Source organism: Gekko japonicus, unplaced genomic scaffold (genome assembly GCF_001447785.1).
Source record: "Gekko japonicus isolate JY-2015 unplaced genomic scaffold, Gekko_japonicus_V1.1 scaffold3177, whole genome shotgun sequence".
Classification (NCBI taxonomy): domain Eukaryota; kingdom Metazoa; phylum Chordata; class Lepidosauria; order Squamata; family Gekkonidae; genus Gekko; species Gekko japonicus.
In genome coordinates, this window is record NW_015169274.1 from 70,239 (window position 1) to 90,279 (window position 20,041).

General features: G+C 42.6%; 1 protein-coding gene across 1 annotated transcript; it reads left to right on the forward strand.

Moving 5' to 3' along the window:
* The first annotated feature begins 334 nt into the window (after nucleotides 1-334).
* Nucleotides 335-19,616, forward strand: RNF25 (ring finger protein 25). The gene is made up of 10 exons (XM_015416554.1): nucleotides 335-409; nucleotides 2,302-2,376; nucleotides 2,607-2,709; nucleotides 2,795-2,862; nucleotides 6,064-6,133; nucleotides 6,280-6,351; nucleotides 7,927-8,067; nucleotides 8,947-9,036; nucleotides 18,361-18,495; nucleotides 18,907-19,616. Exons 1-10 carry the CDS (start codon nucleotides 351-353, stop codon nucleotides 19,606-19,608), a joined length of 1,515 nt encoding a protein of 504 aa, XP_015272040.1. The 5' UTR covers nucleotides 335-350; the 3' UTR covers nucleotides 19,609-19,616.
* The last annotated feature ends 425 nt before the right edge of the window (nucleotides 19,617-20,041 follow it).

A 20,041-nucleotide genomic window follows, 5' to 3' on the forward strand; every position in this document is an offset into this window, starting at 1 on the left:
TGGGGGGGGGGGGGGGGCTCGTGCGCTCTTCCAGCCCCACGGCCGCCCACGGCAACCCACCCGGTTCTGAAATCCAAGACTCACAGCCTACCGCGGGACCCTCAGGCGGGCGCACAATAAAACGCGTTGATTTCAGCGCCGGCGGGGGAAGAACTCGCAACGCGCGTCGCCGGAGGATGCGAAGGGCTGAGCGGGCGGAGGGGAGGGAAGGAGAGGATTCGGCCCAGCGGCGACGGCCGTTATTGGCGCATGCGCCCATCAACGGCGTCCCCAGCGTTGCCTAGCAACTCCCGGCGCCGGAAGAGAGCCTGGCCGAGCTTTGTCAGCGCTTCCGCGTCGGCTCTGGCAAGATGGCGGCGGCGGCGGCCGCCTATGATGGCGAGCGGGAGGCAGCGGTGGAGGCAGACGGGTGAGTGGGGGAGGCGATTGGTCCCTTCTGTCGTTGGTGTCTCGGGTGACGGCCTAGCGAACGGCTTCGGCTCTCCCTTTCCCGGCGTATTCCTCCTTACTCAGCTCTCCGTTTCTTCTTGGAGTCGCGCCACTGCTGATTTCTTGGGTGAAATAACTCGTCGTCTCCGAAGACCTTTACAGCCCTTTGGGGTTCGCGCCTCCCGGCATTCGTGCATTGCTTTCCAGTGTCCAAAGAGCTCCGCGTGCGCTGCTGTGATCCCTGCAACAGCCCTCGAAATTAGGTTTGATACAAGGGAAGCCCCGCAAGGAACCTGCGGGGGGAGAGGGGGGCATTTCCCCCACCTTTGCTTCCCTCCCCCCCTTCTCTGTCAAAGCCCCCTCCTGTCTTTCTGCACCCACCCCTGATCTGTCAATCTTCCCTCTCCTCCCCCTCTCACCCCTTCTGCGTGAGCTTTCCTCCCGACCCCCTCCTCTAGGAATTCTTTCTCACCCCCTTTCACTTTTTTTTTAACAATTTTTTAAAATTCTCTGAAACTACAAGAAAAAACAGGATTGGGGAACTACAAACTATGGGAGAAAGTAAAGCATAACCACTAAAAACCCAAGGGGTGGAGGTACTACAATTGTTGCATTATAATAGCTTCTAATATAATAGCTTCTAATAAAACTGAAGCTCAAATACTTTGGCCACCAAATGAGACGGAGCACTCACTGGAGAAGACCCTGATGCTGGGAAAGATTGAAGGTCAAAGAAGACGGGGACGGCAAAGGATGAGATGGTTGGACAGTGTCATCGACGCAACGAACATGAAATTGAGCCAACTTCAGAGGACAGCAGAAGACAGGAGGGCCTGGCGTGACCTGGTCTATGGGGTCGAGAAGAGTCGGACTCGACTGTGCGACTGAACAACAACAAATATATAAGGTTAAATTATTACATTGCAAGTGATCAATAAAAGTCGCTTATATAGTTCGAGTCCAGATAATCTGATTTAGTAAGGTTCAACACAAAAGTCAATTGTAAAATTAAAAGCAAACTTCAGAGAAAATCAGCATCTCATTTTTTGTGTCTTCTTTCCCTCAATCTCGATAGCCTTGGTTAGGGGCCTCAACCACTTTCTCCACTCACCACTTGTTATGTCTCACTCCTCTCTTACCTCAGCCCTTCTCAGTCTGCCCCCCCACACACACAGGCCTCCTTTTCTGCAGCTTCCTCGTTTTTCTGGGGTCCTCTGCCCCACAGTTCCAGGGCTGCCTTGCTGGCAGTGGGGAGGCCAGCTGCCTGGGAAGGACCCAGCGACATGTTGGCGTCCCCTGCCCCGTTACTCCAAGGCTGTCTTGCTGGCTGCGGGGAGGCTGGCCACTGAGCGAAGCGAGGAACCACAAGTTCGGACTGCGCAAGTGCAGACAACTCAGGGTTTTTTTTAAACTTTATGCATTTTTCTGCAACCTTGGAGAGTGTGCAGAAAAACCTCTTTAGCCTCCAGGGGCCCTTGTTCTGCGGAAATAAGTATCCGCACGCAGTATGACCCTTGACTATTAGATATAGATTGTTACCCATTTGTAGAACAGTGAAGGAGGGGAGTGGCTTGCCTAACTTGTGAATTCGTGACAGAGATGAGATTCGAAGTAGGGGGGTTTCCTGATTTGTATCGCAGTCTATTAGCTGCTATGCTGCATCGTATCTTGCCATTTCAGTCAGCGGGAGGCAAAGGAGGCAAGTAGTGACTATTCCCCCAGAGAGCAGGATGCAAGGAAACTTGGTCACTGTTTGAAGAAAACTTGCCTGTTGCAGTGGGGTCAGAAGGCAGGCTCTAAAGTCATGTCTGCTAGCCACACAGAAGAATCTGGAGAAAGGGTCATTGTGTAATGTGGTATCTTTCTCTTCAGGGTGCTGCCTTCAGAGGTGGAAGTCTTAGAATCCATCTACTTGGATGAGCTGCAGGTGTCTAAAGGAAATGGCAGGTATTTGAAGCACTGCTGATCGTGTTACTGGCTTTTTTTAATGTCAAGTGTTGTTGTCTACTATATCAAAGTCCCATCTTGATAGAAGTGCATGTGAGTGAAAAGTCTGCTGTTTGTGTTCCTCAGTCCAGAAAAGAAGAAAATGCACAAACTCTGCTTCATTTCTCTTTCATTATTGCTCTTTTTCTAAATGATGGCTGACCCTCACCTGAAACTTCCTTTTAACTTAGGGTCGTGCCCTGGGAAATCTTAATCACCCTGTATCCAGCAACTGCTGAAGATCCGGACTCACAGTATGTCTGCTTCACTCTTGTGCTCACTGTGCCCACTCAGGTAAGACTCCTCCTTTCCTGGGTGGCTGTTTTGTAGTGGAACATTGCTGGACTCTTCATTTCAACTTTGCTTTGTATTGTTTTAGTATCCCAATGAAGTGCCAAAGATAGATATCCGGAATCCTCGAGGGCTATCAGATGAGCAAATCCAGAAGTAAGTGTGTGTGAATAAACTCACCACTAATGAGGTAATTTTTAATCTGTTTCATATTTCTGATAGAAACAGGATTCCCATTTGATCTTGTTCCTTATGATTTTATGTGAAATGTGTTTATGTTCAGGAACAGCAGATCTTGTGTTGCTTGGAGGTACTTAATTTTTTACAAGAGTTGTGGGAGATACCAGTTACAGAATGTTGACTCAGTGGGCAGAGCCAGTCCCCATATGGGGGCTTGTACAAAAATAGCATTGAGGTGGTCTGCAATGCTGAAGTGAAGAACAGTTTTGTTGCTATTTTCCCAATACAGACCACCCCTACCCCCAAATTGTATCTTGCCCTTTGGTGGAAAGATATACAGTTGCCTCTGTATTTTCCTTGGAAGAGTCAAATAACCTTTTTGATATTCTTTTCGTGTCTTGAGTGAGGATGTGTGTACAGTCATGAAGGAAGGGGGGGAAAGGAGGATGGACAAGGGTCTGGTGCTGTCATTTCCCCATCCAGAGCAAAGGTGCGTTTATGTGCCTCCTTTTTATGAAAGAAAAAGAAAAAATGATGTGGCAGTGTTAAAGGGAAGGGTAAGAAAGTGGTTCAAGCAGGACTGGAGAACTACTTTCAATTGCTTGAAGTGTGACTGGTCAATCCCAAGTGACTTTTCTACACACCCCTGCTCTTCTTTTGATCTGGAATAGGGCTGTGAAGGCAAAGGGCAAAACTGCTATGATATAACAGTTATATTATAACTGATACTCTGATGAAGAAAGGAAATTACATAGCAAGAATGCAAGTTGTAGCTTCCGTGAACAGGATGTACATTCTGGCAGTTATGACATTAATGTATAAAGTCAGGGAAGGTAAGATAAGAGGCCTTTGTAGAAAAAGTGATTGATTTCACCAAGGTACAAGAAAAGCAATGTATCTTAGCACACCCAGTAAAACAAATGCATTGTTTTCATCCAAAGTAAGGTCCCTGTCCCTGCACATCTGCCTTATGCAGATGGGGAAGGGTCTGTGGCTCAGAGCATCTGCTTGGCATGCAGAAGGTCCCTGGTTCAATCCTTGGCATCTCCAGTTAAAAGGACCAGCCAGTATATGATGTGAAAGATCTCTGCCTGAGACCTGGAGACCTGCTGCCAATCTGAGTAGATAATTCTGACCTCGATGGACCAAAACCCCCATGGGATGTTCCCTGAAAAGCTGGGCAATTCCAGGCTGCTGCTGAACAGATGGGGGAGGAATTGTATTCTTGCAAATTGATTAGAGAGGGGCCTTGCACTACCAAGCCACCGCCACAGGCTAACTCATCATGTGCCATTGTCAGTCTGACAGTGCAGGACCCTTTTGCTGTGCTCTTGTTCCACAGCAGCTGTGGCCTAACTGTATCACATCATGCCTGGAAGGAGGCATTCCTACCACTGTTGTGATACTACTTCCTTTTAATTTGTTCTAAAGTAGCTACTGTGGAAGATGTGATAACTGGTCTAGAAGCTGGGACTAGGGATGTCAGCCTCCCTTTCTGTCACTCACCAATCACCCCACTTGCCTGTTTCAACCACTCTAGATTATCTCTCACTGCCATGCAACCAAACTTTTAAAGACACACACACAGTTAAACATGAAATCATTACAGTCATATTTTATGTTCCTAAAGTAACAGAATGACTTGCAATCTGGAAAAGAAAAAAGAAGTGCTAATGTAGCATTTTTTCAATTTTTCCGAAAATTTCTGTTTTTTCCTGAGCTTCAAAATTTCCGGAAATTTTACATCTCTTGACCCTGCTCCGGAAGTTGCAGCAAGTGCAGAACATGGCAGCATGCGTGTCGATGGTGACACCTGTGCGGGCTCGCATCCACCCAGTGCTGTGTGAACTGCACTGGCTGCCTATTGAATGCCAGATCCATTTCAAGGTGTTGGTGCTTACCTTTAACGCCCTACATGGCCAGAGGCCAGCATGCCTTCGAGACTGCCTCTCCCCATGTCGCAGGCAGGAGCTAGGAAGGTTCACTACTGGCTGCCACCATGCAAGTATGGGTCTCCTTGGAAGGGCCCAGAGCACCCACCCTACCCCTTTTTACAGTACCTTTACAACAGGTCTCCTTTTGTATGACCAAATGAGACGTGAGGACCCAGGCAGAGTAACAAATAGTTTTATTAAGAGATTTAACAACAACTTTAGATCAATAACAAGTAGGAAAAATGAGCAAAGTAAAGGCAGGTAAATCAGTAAATTAATAAAACCTAACACGTCTGTCTACAAAGTCCTAGCCTTCCCTAGGTAACTGACTCACAGTCTAAGTCACCCCTTTTTGGATGAGGGATCCCTCTGTCTGCAGCAGCTTCCACCAGCCCTGATCCCTGAGAGAGAACACCCTCCCACTCTGGGCAAGGCCTTTCATCTCCTCCTCCCGGGCACCACCCTCTGTTCCTCTGCTGGTGTAGTTTTCCCTCCACAATCTCCTGTTACCCAATCACAGGGTCCAGAGGGAACACGGGAAATGTAGGCCCCGATGACTACTCCAATATATAGAATCATAGAGTTGGAGGGGGCCATACAGACCATCTAGTCCAACCCCCTGCCCAATGCAGGACCAGCCTAAAGCATCTCTGACAAATATTCATCCAGGCTCTTCTTGAGAGCTGCCAGTGAAGGGGAGCCACTAGGCCTCCCCAGAGCCTGTAGGCTGCACCACTATAGGCCCATGATCATGGTACCCCATATGAGCCCCAGAGGACACTGAGGTCCGCAAATCAACATCTGTCTAGCAGTCCCTGGCCCCACCTGATGGCATGAACTCCCATATGAGATCAGGGCCCTGCGGGATCTATTACAGTTCCGCAGGGCCTGTAAGACTGAGCTTTTCCACCGGGCCTTTGGTTGAGGCGGCGGGTGTCCCTCTTCCTTCCTGGCTATCCCCCCTCCAGTGGCCTGGATCCCAATATTGGGGTACTGCTAAATTTCAAATAAGCTGATTGACATTGGAACTGTTGCGTGATATTTTAGGGTTTTATTGTTTTAAATTGTTTTTAATGGCTGTTTTAATGTTTTAGGGTTTTATTGTTTTTAATGGCTGTTTTAATGGTACTATATTAAGAATTGTAAACCACCTTGAGCCCACCCGCAGGGAGGTTGGTATATAAATCAAATCAATAAATATCTCCTTCCCTGGTATCTTTTTTTTTTTTTGCCTCTCTCCTAGGATATCTCAGACACTGCAACATCTTGCTGAGGAACATCTGGGTACAGCTGTTCTCTATGAGCTAATAGAGGTAAAAGAACAGAAATGAAAGAAGAGGTGGAATAATGAGGCAGAAGGGGTCAATTAGTTTGGGGAGACTGCACATGTGTAGGTGGAGGGTGGCCGCTGCTTAGGTCTGGCTTCAGCAGGTAAAATTTGCTGTTTCTCACTTCTCAGAAGGGAAAGGAAATCCTCACAGACAACAACATCCCTCATGGGCAGTGTGTGATTTGCCTGTATGGCTTCCAGGTAAGGACATGCTGCAGTAGCATCTTGCTTTCATGTTCTGGGTGTTAGAGAAATTATTGTGGAAAGAGGAAGAGTAATATAATGGTGGGGCTATTCCAGAATAAGAAATGGTTAAAATGCAGGTTGCCAATGTGTGTGTAGGTAGGAGAGGGAATCAGAAAGCAGTTTATAGCTGAAGGCACGAGAACTGAAAGACAGGAGTGTCCTAAGCTCTGCAGTGGTGGGGTATGGTCCAGGCTCTTTTAAGGACTGAATTAACACCAGAGTTACATACTTTATAAATGTATCGTTAGCTAAACTAACACATTAGTTCTGTTTTGAATTCTTCTTTGTCTTTTGTGCAAAGATTCTTTGTGATGCAGCTGTGCATCTCACCAAAAATATGTCAATTATTTGAGGAAGCCCAAATTCTGTATTCATCAAAGATCTTGTCATTTAAACAAATTCACCATACTCTTTTTCTTAAAGGAAGACTTAATGACATTGCAAAATTGGAAATTTCTTTTCAAGGACCAAGTTATGGGGAAAAGGCTGTTGGGGTGAAGCCTAGCAGCTCCCCAAATAGGCTGTGAACAATATATACACATACACATCTCCTGTATATAGATGATTGTGCAGCTACTACAGGGAAATGGATAGTACTGCTATTCTGCAATCTACTTAGCAAAGTTTGTTTATTTTTTAAAAAATACCTTTCCTTTTAAGAATATAAGAGAACATAAGAGAAGCCAATGTTGGATCAGGCCAATGGCCCGTCTAGTCCAACACTCTGTCACACAGTGGCCAAAAATACCAGGTGCCATCAGGAGGTCCAGCAGTGGGGCCAGGATACTAGAAGCCCTCCCACTGTTGCCCCCACCCAAGCATCAAGAATATAGAGTGTCACTTGCCCCAGAGTCCCTATCTATACCTTGTGGCTAATAGAGAACCTCTTGCTCTATATGTTTATCTAATTCCCTCTTGAAGCCATCCATGCTTGTAGCCGCCACCACCTACTGTGGCAGTGAATTCCAAGTCTTAATCACTCTTTGGGTGTTTGAAACTTTCTTCCAATCTAAGGTGCCTTCCTCCAACTAAGTGTTTTTTCCTGTTGAAGGAAGGCTGCTTAGGCTGGAGGAAGGCTATTTCTCAATTCTAAAGATACTAGCTTGTGCATCCCAATAATGGTGATATAAAGGAGCTTTATATGGCACTTTGAGCTCCAAAACCCTTCACATTCATTATCACAGTAGTCTTTACATGAGCCCATTTAAGTATGCTAGTATTCAGTCCTTCAGTGTCCAGTGCCTCTTCTCTGCACGTGGGGAGGGAGTAATTGATTCTCCGTACCTGGGCTTTAGCTCTGCATTCCATATCATGTGTTCTTGCAGGTCCCTGACAGTTTTGATACATTTTTGAGGGGCTTCTTTATTCATGCAGGATGCTGCACATAATTCTTTAAATCCAAGCAGTGGCTCTTGTACAACAAATGCAGAACTGAGGCTCAGGTATCAGCGCACTGTGTCATGTGTGCTGAATATGCACAACACTAGACATAACTTTTCAGAGAAATTTCTTGTGGCTTCTGCTGTGCAGGAGAATGAAGCTTTCACCAAGACTCCATGCTACCACTACTTTCACTCGCGTTGCCTTGCCAGTTACGCAGCACACATGGAAGAGGAGATCTGTGCACAGAGGAGGGAGAGAGAGCAGAGTTTGACATCTTTACCAAAAGAGGTAATTGCCCCTCATCCATCCATTGCAGACCCTTTGAGCATCTACACTTTTGTCAGAGAATAGTTTCTAAGACAGAAAAATCCTTCCAAATTATTTTGATCTGTTTAGTTGCCAATATGACCTGTGTACAGGATTTCCCAGCCTAGGTGTTAAATCAACTTTACCATGCCTGTTGCCTAGCATGTTTTTTGTTGTTGTTTTTGTGAGATCAGTGTAAATTATGTTGAGTCTAGGAAATCTGGTTAAAGGGTCTCGGGAGGTAGATGCCATGTCTATAGCACATTCCAGTTATTAAAACCTCAGGGTTCAGTTGATGGAACTGATCTTTACATCTTCACTGTAGATATACAAGCAGAGAAGGTGTACACTGAGCACATTTGTCAGAATTCCTGGTAGAAAAAATACAGACATTAACATATGCAAAAGGTCACTGTAGCCAGGAAATAAAATTATTCTTCTCCCCCCTCCCCTTTCGGTAACATAGTGAGAATGTTTGTTTGTTTGGGGGGGGGGTTGATGTCAATTTCTATTATGGATAGATTTTGTATTCATTGTGATGTATCTAAGTCATTGTTAGCATTAGGAAGGCTCATTAGCCTAAAAAGGAGGCAGCTGTATTAATGAAACACACCTCATCAAATTAACATCGCTCCCCAAATGCCTGAGTGGCATGCTTGGGAGGAAGATAAGTTGTCTGAGGGTCCCAAGCCAAGTGTCAGAGAGCTGCTGTTTGCTGATAGCCTTGAGCTTGAGTACTAGCATCCCCCTGGGGCAGAGCAACCCCCCAAATAAAACATTGGTAGAACGGGCAGACAGGGTCAAACTATGTTTGAGTTGAAGCACAGGCCTATGATGTTCTTGTTACCATATTCTATACAGGAAGTTGAAGTGCAGTGCCCGGTGTGCAGGGAGCCTCTGGTGTATGACCTTGCAACACTGCAAGCAGCAGCACCACCTCAGCAGCCAATGGTAAGGAGTTAATGTAGAGGGAACTTTCACACTGGTTCATCTGTCTACAAGATGCACCAAGCAAAGGCAAATGGGACCATGGTGTACAAACAACAGAAAGCAGAAGACTGTGAACACTGTGTATGCAAAATATAATAACACTCAATATTGCATGGAATTTATGGGATAAATGAACAAACCATGGACAAATTCAATTTGTCTGTTCAGTTTTAGAAAAGGACATTTCAAGTGTGGGACGTGTTTGGCATGTGTATTTTGTTTGGAGTTAAAAGAATTTAGACACCCCACACTGAATTACTGAGTTAAATTTAAACATATGTCCAGTTGCAGGACCAAAAACTCTGTGTACCTCGTCCAGTGTCCTTGTCAACTTTTGTATGTCGGAACGACCACCAGGGCTAATAAGGAAAGAATATTGGAGCACAGATCTAGAATATCTAATAAGATCACAGACACCCCTCTAGTTCAACATTTTATGGACAAAGGCCATTCTCCTGAAGACATCAGATTTTGTGTTATGTACAGATTTTATTCCCATCCTCATAATCACCAAGATGTAAACAAAGTATTATTACAACAGGAGACTTTTTCATATATAAAGACATATGCTCCTTTTGCTCTTAATCAAAGTTTGGAATTTTCAGCTTACACATGAGTTTTGTTTTTTTATTTCAGTGTATATTGTAATTATGAGTCTGTCTCTTTAAAAAGAGTAAAGCTTAGCAATCATAAGAAATTGCATATCATACTGATTCTCACGGCAAGCCATTAAGATATTATATATACTCACTACAACATTTATAGTTTTACAGCCTTTTCTTGATATTGAAGCTAAATCTTGCTTGAAGTTTTTTCCCCCCTTTCATAAAATCATGGATTGCTACTAGGAGGTTTTTTTATGTTGGAGAGTTGTTCTCTGAAAATACCGGTGAATTGTTTTTTTTAGATAAGCTTTTAATATGCCTTCTTATCATTTGTTTTACAATTTAATTTGGCTTGCAACTGTGGGGATCGTATGCATTATGTCATTTAGATGGAACCTGGTTTGTGCATTTTGAACTCACTAATTGGGACTTCTGAAGAAGGAATGGAAATATTGTTTACCAGAACGGCTGTCAAGTCGCCTAAATCTTCTTGCATTGCAGCATCCGGTGTCCGTGATCTTACTTGGACTCCTTGAGAGTTGTGTATTTATCTTTCTGACTTGGTGTTGATTTCTTCTGATTTGTACAATGATTTTGGCAATTACTTTTGATCATTCTTTTGTAACCCTTTTTAGTACTATAGACACATTGAATTTGTCCATGGTTTGTTCATGTATATCCCATACATTCCATTCAGTATTGAATGTTATTATATTTTGCATACATGGTATTTATAGTCTTCTGCTTTCTACAAGATGCACCAGGCAGGATTCCTATCACCTCGGTGTTCTCATTCTTTCATTATACTTTTGGCCGCCAAATCTTACTAACAGAGGCTTTGCTATTTATGATTGCCCAGTAACCTTGTGCATGACCACAGACTAAGGGGTTGGTAAGAGCTAAATCACGTAATTTATTATTTCATTCATAGTCTGCCTTTTTCATCATATGTGGATTTTAAGTCTGTTCTGTTTCTTGACCTCCAACAATACAAAACCATGTACTGAAAATAGAACACTTAAAAACTTATATATAAATTTGTATAGATTTAATAAAATTATAGAATTTTATGATATATAAGTACAACTGTATCCTAATGCTAACAAAACTAAATATTGCTATATTACATTACAACACAGCATACTCAGAACTCAATTCAAAAAGGATCTGGTGTACTCAGAGTTCATACAACAGGTAAAGTTCATCAATTTCTGAAATTTTACAGTATGAAGATTCTCATTTCTATGTATCTTGCTGCTGTAAAAAAAATAATCCAAGAACTACTTCTTCCAAATATCTTGCTACCACAAGAGAAACGAGCCAAATATCTTGTTGCGGCAAGAGTAGCGATCCGATGGCTCCCCAGATGTATAAGACGTTTCCAGCCTTCTTTCTCAAGGATGGCTTTAACTATGAAATAGATTAACACTTACAGGATTCTGTATTCACATTATGTGCTTAACATATACAATAAAATAATTCTTACCTATTTCTTATGTGAATCATTTTATGGAACCAATCTACATCTTCATGACTGTCAGCTAGCTGCCATTGTCATTCCGGTTCCTGTGTAGTATCCTACAACCCCCCCCTGTGTTGACATTATAGAACTGTTGCGTTCCCATGCAATGGACGCGAATTGCATGTTCTATTCCCGCCAGCGGGAACTGGGCTCATTGGTCCTTACCTGGTTCAAATGTCTATATTATGCCTTCCCTGGTTACCTGTAGTTATTCCTAACAATGTCCTGTTCTGGTTAAACCAACGCTTTGAAATAAACCTTGCTTGCTTTTCAACGTGGAGTTATTTTGAATGCTTGGGATCCAACATTTTGTTAGGAATCCTCTTTCTCTATCGTCCCAATTCTGACGGCCGTCATGAGTGGGACTGAGGGGAACCCAACAACTACGGAGGCAGCTCCGGTTTCGACCGCTCCGTTAGTCACCACGGCTGCCTATTGGAATGAGTACAAGAGCCTTAAGAACCAGAATTTTGGAGCATAAATCACATCTGAAAAATTTAAATGGTCAGGCTCCTTAAGTTTTGCATTATAAAGAAAAAAAATCATAAACCTGACAAATTACGTTTCATGGCTCTATATAGGTTTAGAGCCCATCAGTAGAATCAGATCAATAGCTCTAAAGCCTCTAAAGCAACAAGATATTTGGCTCACTTCTCTTGCAGTAACAAGATATTTGGAAGAAGGGGTTCTTGGATTACTTTCTTTACAGCAGCAAGACACATGGAAAGGAGAATCTTCGTATTGTAAAATTTCAGAAATTGATGAACTTTACGTGTTGTATGAACTCTGAGTATACCAGATCCTTTTTGAATTGAGTTCTGAGTATGCTGTGTTGTAATGTAATATAGCAATATTTAGTTTTGTTAGCATTAGGATACAGTTGTACTTACATATCATAAAATTCTATAATTTTATTAAATCTATACAAATTTATATATAAGTTTTTAAGTGTTCTATTTTCAGTACATGGTTTTGTATTGTTGGAGGTCAAGAAACAGAACAGACTTAAAATCCACATATGATGAAAAAGGCAGACTATGAATGAAATAATAAATTACGTGATTTAGCTCTTACCAACCCCTTAGTCTGTGGTCATGCACAAGGTTACTGGGCAATCATAAATAGCAAAGCCTCTGTTAGTAAGATTTGGCGGCCAAAAGTATAATGAAAGAATGAGAACACTGAGGTGATAGGAATCCTGCCTGGTGCATCTTGTAGAAAGCAGAAGACTATAAATACCATGTATGCAAAATATAATAACATTCAATACTGAATGGAATGTATGGGATATACATGAACAAACCATGGACAAATTCAATGTGTCTATAGTACTAAAAAGGGTTACAAAAGAATGATCAAAAGTAATTGCCAAAATCATTGTACAAATCAGAAGAAATCAACACCAAGTCAGAAAGATAAATACACAACTCTCAAGGAGTCCAAGTAAGATCACGGACACCGGATGCTGCAATGCAAGAAGATTTAGGCGACTTGACAGCCGTTCTGGTAAACAATATTTCCATTCCTTCTTCAGAAGTCCCAATTAGTGAGTTCAAAATGCACAAACCAGGTTCCATCTAAATGACATAATGCATACGATCCCCACAGTTGCAAGCCAAATTAAAGTGTAAAACAAATGATAAGAAGGCATATTAAAAGCTTATCTAAAAAAAACAATTCACCGGTATTTTCAGAGAACAACTCTCCAACATAAAAAAACCTCCTAGTAGCAATCCATGATTTTATGAAAGGGGGGAAAAAACTTCAAGCAAGATTTAGCTTCAATATCAAGAAAAGGCTGTAAAACTATAAATGTTGTAGTGAGTATATATAATATCTTAATGGCTTGCCGTGAGAATCAGTATGATATGCAATTTCTTATGATTGCTAAGCTTTACTCTTTTTAAAGAGACAGACTCATAATTACAATATACACTGAAATAAAAAAACAAAACTCATGTGTAAGCTGAAAATTCCAAACTTTGATTAAGAGCAAAAGGAGCATATGTCTTTATATATGAAAAAGTCTCCTGTTGTAATAATACTTTGTTTACATCTTGGTGATTATGAGGATGGGAATAAAATCTGTACATAACACAAAATCTGATGTCTTCAGGAGAATGGCCTTTGTCCATAAAATGTTGAACTAGAGGGGTGTCTGTGATCTTATTAGATATTCTAGATCTGTGCTCCAATATTCTTTCCTTATTAGCCCTGGTGGTCGTTCCGACATACAAAAGTTGACAAGGACACTGGACGAGGTACACAGAGTTTTTGGTCCTGCAACTGGACATATGTTTAAATTTAACTCAGTAATTCAGTGTGGGGTGTCTAAATTCTTTTAACTCCAAACAAAATACACATGCCAAACACGTCCCACACTTGAAATGTCCTTTTCTAAAACTGAACAGACAAATTGAATTTGTCCATGGTTTGTTCATTTATCCCATAAATTCCATGCAATATTGAGTGTTATTATATTTTGCATACACAGTGTTCACAGTCTTCTGCTTTCTGTTGTTTGTACACCATGGTCCCATTTGCCTTTGCTTGGTGCATCTTGTAGACAGATGAACCAGTGTGAAAGTTCCCTCTACATTAACTCCTTACCATTGGCTGCTGAGGTGGTGCTGCTGCTTGCAGTGTTGCAAGGTCATACACCAGAGGCTCCCTGCACACCGGGCACTGCACTTCAACTTCCTGTATAGAATATGGTAACAAGAACATCATAGGCCTGTGCTTCAACTCAAACATAGTTTGACCCTGTCTGCCCGTTCTACCAATGTTTTATTTGGGGGGTTGCTCTGCCCCAGGGGGATGCTAGTACTCAAGCTCAAGGCTATCAGCAAACAGCAGCTCTCTGACACTTGGCTTGGGACCCTCAGACAACTTATCTTCCTCCCAAGCATGCCACTCAGGCATTTGGGGAGCGATGTTAATTTGATGAGGTGTGTTTCATTAATACAGCTGCCTCCTTTTTAGGCTAATGAGCCTTCCTAATGCTAACAATGACTTAGATACATCACAATGAATACAAAATCTATCCATAATAGAAATTGACATCAACCCCCCCCCCAAACAAACAAACATTCTCACTATGTTACCGAAAGGGGAGGGGGGAGAAGAATAATTTTATTTCCTGGCTACAGTGACCTTGTGCATATGTTAATGTCTGTATTTTTTCTACCAGGAATTCTGACAAATGTGCTCAGTGTACACCTTCTCTGCTTGTATATCTACAGTGAAGATGTAAAGATCAGTTCCATCAACTGAACCCTGAGGTTTTAATAACTGGAATGTGCTATAGACATGGCATCTACCTCCCGAGACCCTTTAACCAGATTTCCTAGACTCAACATAATTTACACTGATCTCACAAAAACAACAACAAAAAACATGCTAGGCAACAGGCATGGTAAAGTTGATTTAACACCTAGGCTGGGAAATCCTGTACACAGGTCATATTGGCAACTAAACAGATCAAAATAATTTGGAAGGATTTTTCTGTCTTAGAAACTATTCTCTGACAAAAGTGTAGATGCTCAAAGGGTCTGCAATGGATGGATGAGGGGCAATTACCTCTTTTGGTAAAGATGTCAAACTCTGCTCTCTCTCCCTCCTCTGTGCACAGATCTCCTCTTCCATGTGTGCTGCGTAACTGGCAAGGCAACGCGAGTGAAAGTAGTGGTAGCATGGAGTCTTGGTGAAAGCTTCATTCTCCTGCACAGCAGAAGCCACAAGAAATTTCTCTGAAAAGTTATGTCTAGTGTTGTGCATATTCAGCACACATGACACAGTGCGCTGATACCTGAGCCTCAGTTCTGCATTTGTTGTACAAGAGCCACTGCTTGGATTTAAAGAATTATGTGCAGCATCCTGCATGAATAAAGAAGCCCCTCAAAAATGTATCAAAACTGTCAGGGACCTGCAAGAACACATGATATGGAATGCAGAGCTAAAGCCCAGGTACGGAGAATCAATTACTCCCTCCCCACGTGCAGAGAAGAGGCACTGGACACTGAAGGACTGAATACTAGCATACTTAAATGGGCTCATGTAAAGACTACTGTGATAATGAATGTGAAGGGTTTTGGAGCTCAAAGTGCCATATAAAGCTCCTTTATATCACCATTATTGGGATGCACAAGCTAGTATCTTTAGAATTGAGAAATAGCCTTCCTCCAGCCTAAGCAGCCTTCCTTCAACAGGAAAAAACACTTAGTTGGAGGAAGGCACCTTAGATTGGAAGAAAGTTTCAAACACCCAAAGAGTGATTAAGACTTGGAATTCACTGCCACAGTAGGTGGTGGCGGCTACAAGCATGGATGGCTTCAAGAGGGAATTAGATAAACATATAGAGCAAGAGGTTCTCTATTAGCCACAAGGTATAGATAGGGACTCTGGGGCAAGTGACACTCTATATTCTTGATGCTTGGGTGGGGGCAACAGTGGGAGGGCTTCTAGTATCCTGGCCCCACTGCTGGACCTCCTGATGGCACCTGGTATTTTTGGCCACTGTGTGACAGAGTGTTGGACTAGACGGGCCATTGGCCTGATCCAACATTGGCTTCTCTTATGTTCTCTTATATTCTTAAAAGGAAAGGTATTTTTTAAAAAATAAACAAACTTTGCTAAGTAGATTGCAGAATAGCAGTACTATCCATTTCCCTGTAGTAGCTGCACAATCATCTATATACAGGAGATGTGTATGTGTATATATTGTTCACAGCCTATTTGGGGAGCTGCTAGGCTTCACCCCAACAGCCTTTTCCCCATAACTTGGTCCTTGAAAAGAAATTTCCAATTTTGCAATGTCATTAAGTCTTCCTTTAAGAAAAAGAGTATGGTGAATTTGTTTAAATGACAAGATCTTTGATGAATACAGAATTTGGGCTTCCTCAAATAATTGACATATTTTTGGTGAGATGCACAGCTGCATCACAAAGAATCTTTGCACAAAAGACAAAGAAGAATTCAAAACAGAACTAATGTGTTAGTTTAGCTAACGATACATTTATAAAGTATGTAACTCTGGTGTTAATTCAGTCCTTACAAGAGCCTGGACCATACCCCACCACTGCAGAGCTTAGGACACTCCTGTCTTTCAGTTCTCGTGCCTTCAGCTATAAACTGCTTTCTGATTCCCTCTCCTACCTACACACACCGCGAATGGGTGGAAGTAGGGGATATTCGGGCCCCTTACCTGCTCCGGGAATTCCACAGACGTTTCCCGGGCAAACCGGGAGGTCTCCCGGAAATTCTCCCGGGCTAGCAGGGAGATCTCCCGGATCCTCCGGGAGGTGGGGGTTAATGAGTATTTTTGAGGGGGCAGTATGTCAGCTAGCTGCCATTGTCCTGTGTAGTATCCTACACCCAGCCCCCCTCCCTCATTCCTTGTTTGCTTGAGTTATGTTATGTAGTCCGCGGAACTTGCCAAGGTCGGGCAGCTGGGTGTAGGAGGAATGCTTCGCCTAGAATGTTTTGGGTATCTAGCATGTGAACTGAACCTGTGTTGACATTATAGAACTGTTGCGTTCCCATGCCATGGGCGCGAATTGCATGTTCTATTCCCGCCAGCGGGAACTGGGCTCATTGGTCCTTACCTGGTTCAAATGTCTATATTATGCCTTCCCTGGTTACCTGTAGTTATTCCTAACAATGTCCTGTTCTGGTTAAACCAACGCTTTGAAATAAACCTTGCTTGCTTTTCAACAAGGATATATTTTGAATGCTTGGGATCCAACAATGACAAACATTTCCACTTTTCCCATGGGATTAAGGTTCTCAACAAACTCAGCATACAACAATTTAAAGATCTAGCCAAATACCATCAGCTGTCAGTAATCCACAAGGCTGAATGTCACAATCAGTTACATTATCAATTAGGCTGCTTTACATTTCTAAAGGAGATCATCCACTGTTTCAAATTATACTTGGTTTAAAGAAGACAAGCTAAAGAAACAGGTTAAATCATTCAACTTGTTGAGCTCATAGGGCTCCACTGTATTAAATCTATGAATGAATTGAGCTTCTAGCTGTAATAAGGCTTTAGAGCTATTGATCTGATGTTTTCGCACATCACTGGGGGCACTTTAATCATTAATGATTTCATTAATTGTAAAACAAAAAAGGTGATTTATGCCTTGATTTGCCCTTGTGATTTGGTGTATATTGGAATGAGTACAAGAGCCTTAAGAACCAGAATTTTGGAGCATAAATCACATCTGAAAAATTTAAATGGTCAGGGTCCTTAAGTTTTGCATTATAAAGAAAAAAAATCATAAACCTGACAAATTACGTTTCATGGCTCTATATAGGTTTAGAGCCCATCAGTAGAATCAGATCAATAGCTCTAAAGCCTCTAAAGCAACAAGATATTTGGCTCACTTCTCTTGCAGTAACAAGATATTTGGAAGAAGGGGTTCTTGGATTACTTTCTTTACAACAGCAAGACACATGGAAAGGAGAATCTTCGTATTGTAAAATTTCAGAAATTGATGAACTTTACGTGTTGTATGAACTCTGAGTACACCAGATCCTTTTTGAATTGAGTTCTGAGTATGCTGTGTTGTAATGTAATATAGCAATATTTAGTTTTGTTAGCATTAGGATAGAGTTGCACTTATATAATATATCATAAAATTCTATAATTTTATTAAATCTATATAAATCTAAGTTTTCAAGTGTTATATTTTCAGTACACGGTGTTCTTTTATCTTGGGTTATTTCCACTGTGGTCCCTGTTCTTGTTTATTGCTCCCACAATACAAGCCTGTGCAAAGTGCGCTTGGTCTAAGCCCGCTGATTTCAAAGGGTTTTGATTGGAGTATGCCTGTGTAATATAGCACTGTTAGTCTGCTGAGCATTGTGTGAAGAAACTGAGTGACAAATAGTACACAGACATGACACAGAAAAGCTTTCCCTCCATTCACAATATGTAGTAGGTGGACTGAAAGATTTACAGATATTTAGTACTGCCTTCTCACTTACATACTGCAAATTCTAAATCCTTTGCCCTGCTGTGAATGTAGCTTTTATCTCGCACTTCCTCATTAAGTCATACCTTCCCAAAAGTCAGATTGCAAGCTTGTAAGGCAGAACCAAAAGATTTTCTTCTTGCTCAGATCTGATCCTCAGGTGTGGCTCTTCTTCCTTTAGGAGGTATACTGCCCTGATGCAAAGACATTGCAGCACAGAGAACAAATGCGCCTCATCTACCAGAAACAGCAGGAGAAAGGTGGCATCATTGACCCTGAAACAGAGAGAAACCGCTATTTTATCAGCCTGCAAAAGGTTAGTGAGCTCAGCGGGACTGCTGTGAGGATACTACAAACAGAGTAGTATTAGGGGCAAAATTCAGAATTGGAATAGCATTTTCAAGGCTGGGGAGCAGTTGCTCCTCTTGCTGTGGGATCAATTGGATGCTTTTACTTTGTGACATATCCTGTATAATGGCACAAGATAAAAACTTTGGTACTTGCTTTTTTGGCAGTTTATTTAGAAAATGTCCATAATTGCTGGCGGCGTTTTGCAGCTTGCTGTGGGAGGGATGTGTTCCTGGAAGTCAGGGTTGTGAGTATACAGCTTTGACGACACCACCGTATCTATTTCAGCTTCTTTGGTGGAACCTTCTCCATTCATAGGCTGGGCATGAAACGGTTGGGTTTGTGTTTCTGTCTCTCACCTCTCGGCCTCTCTTCTCAGCCCCCAGCTGAACGTGCAACCATCTCAGAAGGTGTCACAAGTGCTGAGAAGCAACTGGGCCCTCTAACAGCCTCAGAACATACTCTAGGAACTGCAAAGGCTGCACCAGAGAGGAATGAGTCTGAAAAGTCAGAGAGACCATCTTTCCCTTTGCATCACCATAACAAGGGAGAGAGGACTCGAGGGGAGAGGCCATCTTTTCGAGGCCCAGGCCAGCAACTGTACTGCAAGCCTTTGGAGGGACCATCAGAAACTCGCTGTCTCATCAACGTTGAGGGAGAATCCAAAGCCTTCCGTTGGAGATCCCACTGTAAGAATGAAAGAGGAAACTGTGGAAGGTACAACCAAAGCATTCTGAAACCTTGTACCGGAGAGCAAGTCCCTGCGTGCTCTGCTAAAAAAGAGCTGTGTGCTGGAGGTACCTCACCCACCAAGGAGGGGACTTACTTGAGAGAGGAGAAAGTTGGTGCACAGAGATGGACACAAAAGCAGGAACTTGAAACCCAAGACACAGAGAAGGATAACCTAGAGACTAGCCAGCATGAGCTCAGGAGGCCCACCAGGTGGCAGGGTCAGCATGCAGTGCAGGATTGCAGGCGGTGGGGAAAGCCCAAAGGAAGAGAACACGGATCTTATTCTAGAATGTCAAGAGGTCGTGGGTGGACAAAACCCAAATCCACTGCAGAGCCACAGGTTCAATAGACCAAAGGAGGCTCTTAGCAGGAAGAGGTTGAGGCTTGCGGAGTTCTGGAGGAGGAGGAGGAGATTGCTGTTGTGTTGTCAACCACTGGCCTCTGAGAAGAAAGCACAGCTGGCTTGGAATTCTCCTCTGATTCATGGGTGGTCTTCATGTTGTGGAGTAACAGTGAGCTTTCCTGAGATCATGATGCTGCCCAGGGAATGTGATAAAGCATGACTGTGAACAGTAAATGATGGCATGAATGGATAAATGGTAGAATCTTGTAGCCAATCAGCTGTGGTGCAGTGGTCTGGGTGGGATAAGAGGAGCATTAAATTCTTTGGCATGAAACTTCAAAAGTGTAGTTTTCAGCCCTGTCCTGTTCGTTGTTTAAAAACAAATGTATTTAAAATAACTATTTTGACAGATGAGCTATAATATAGCACAGGATAAACA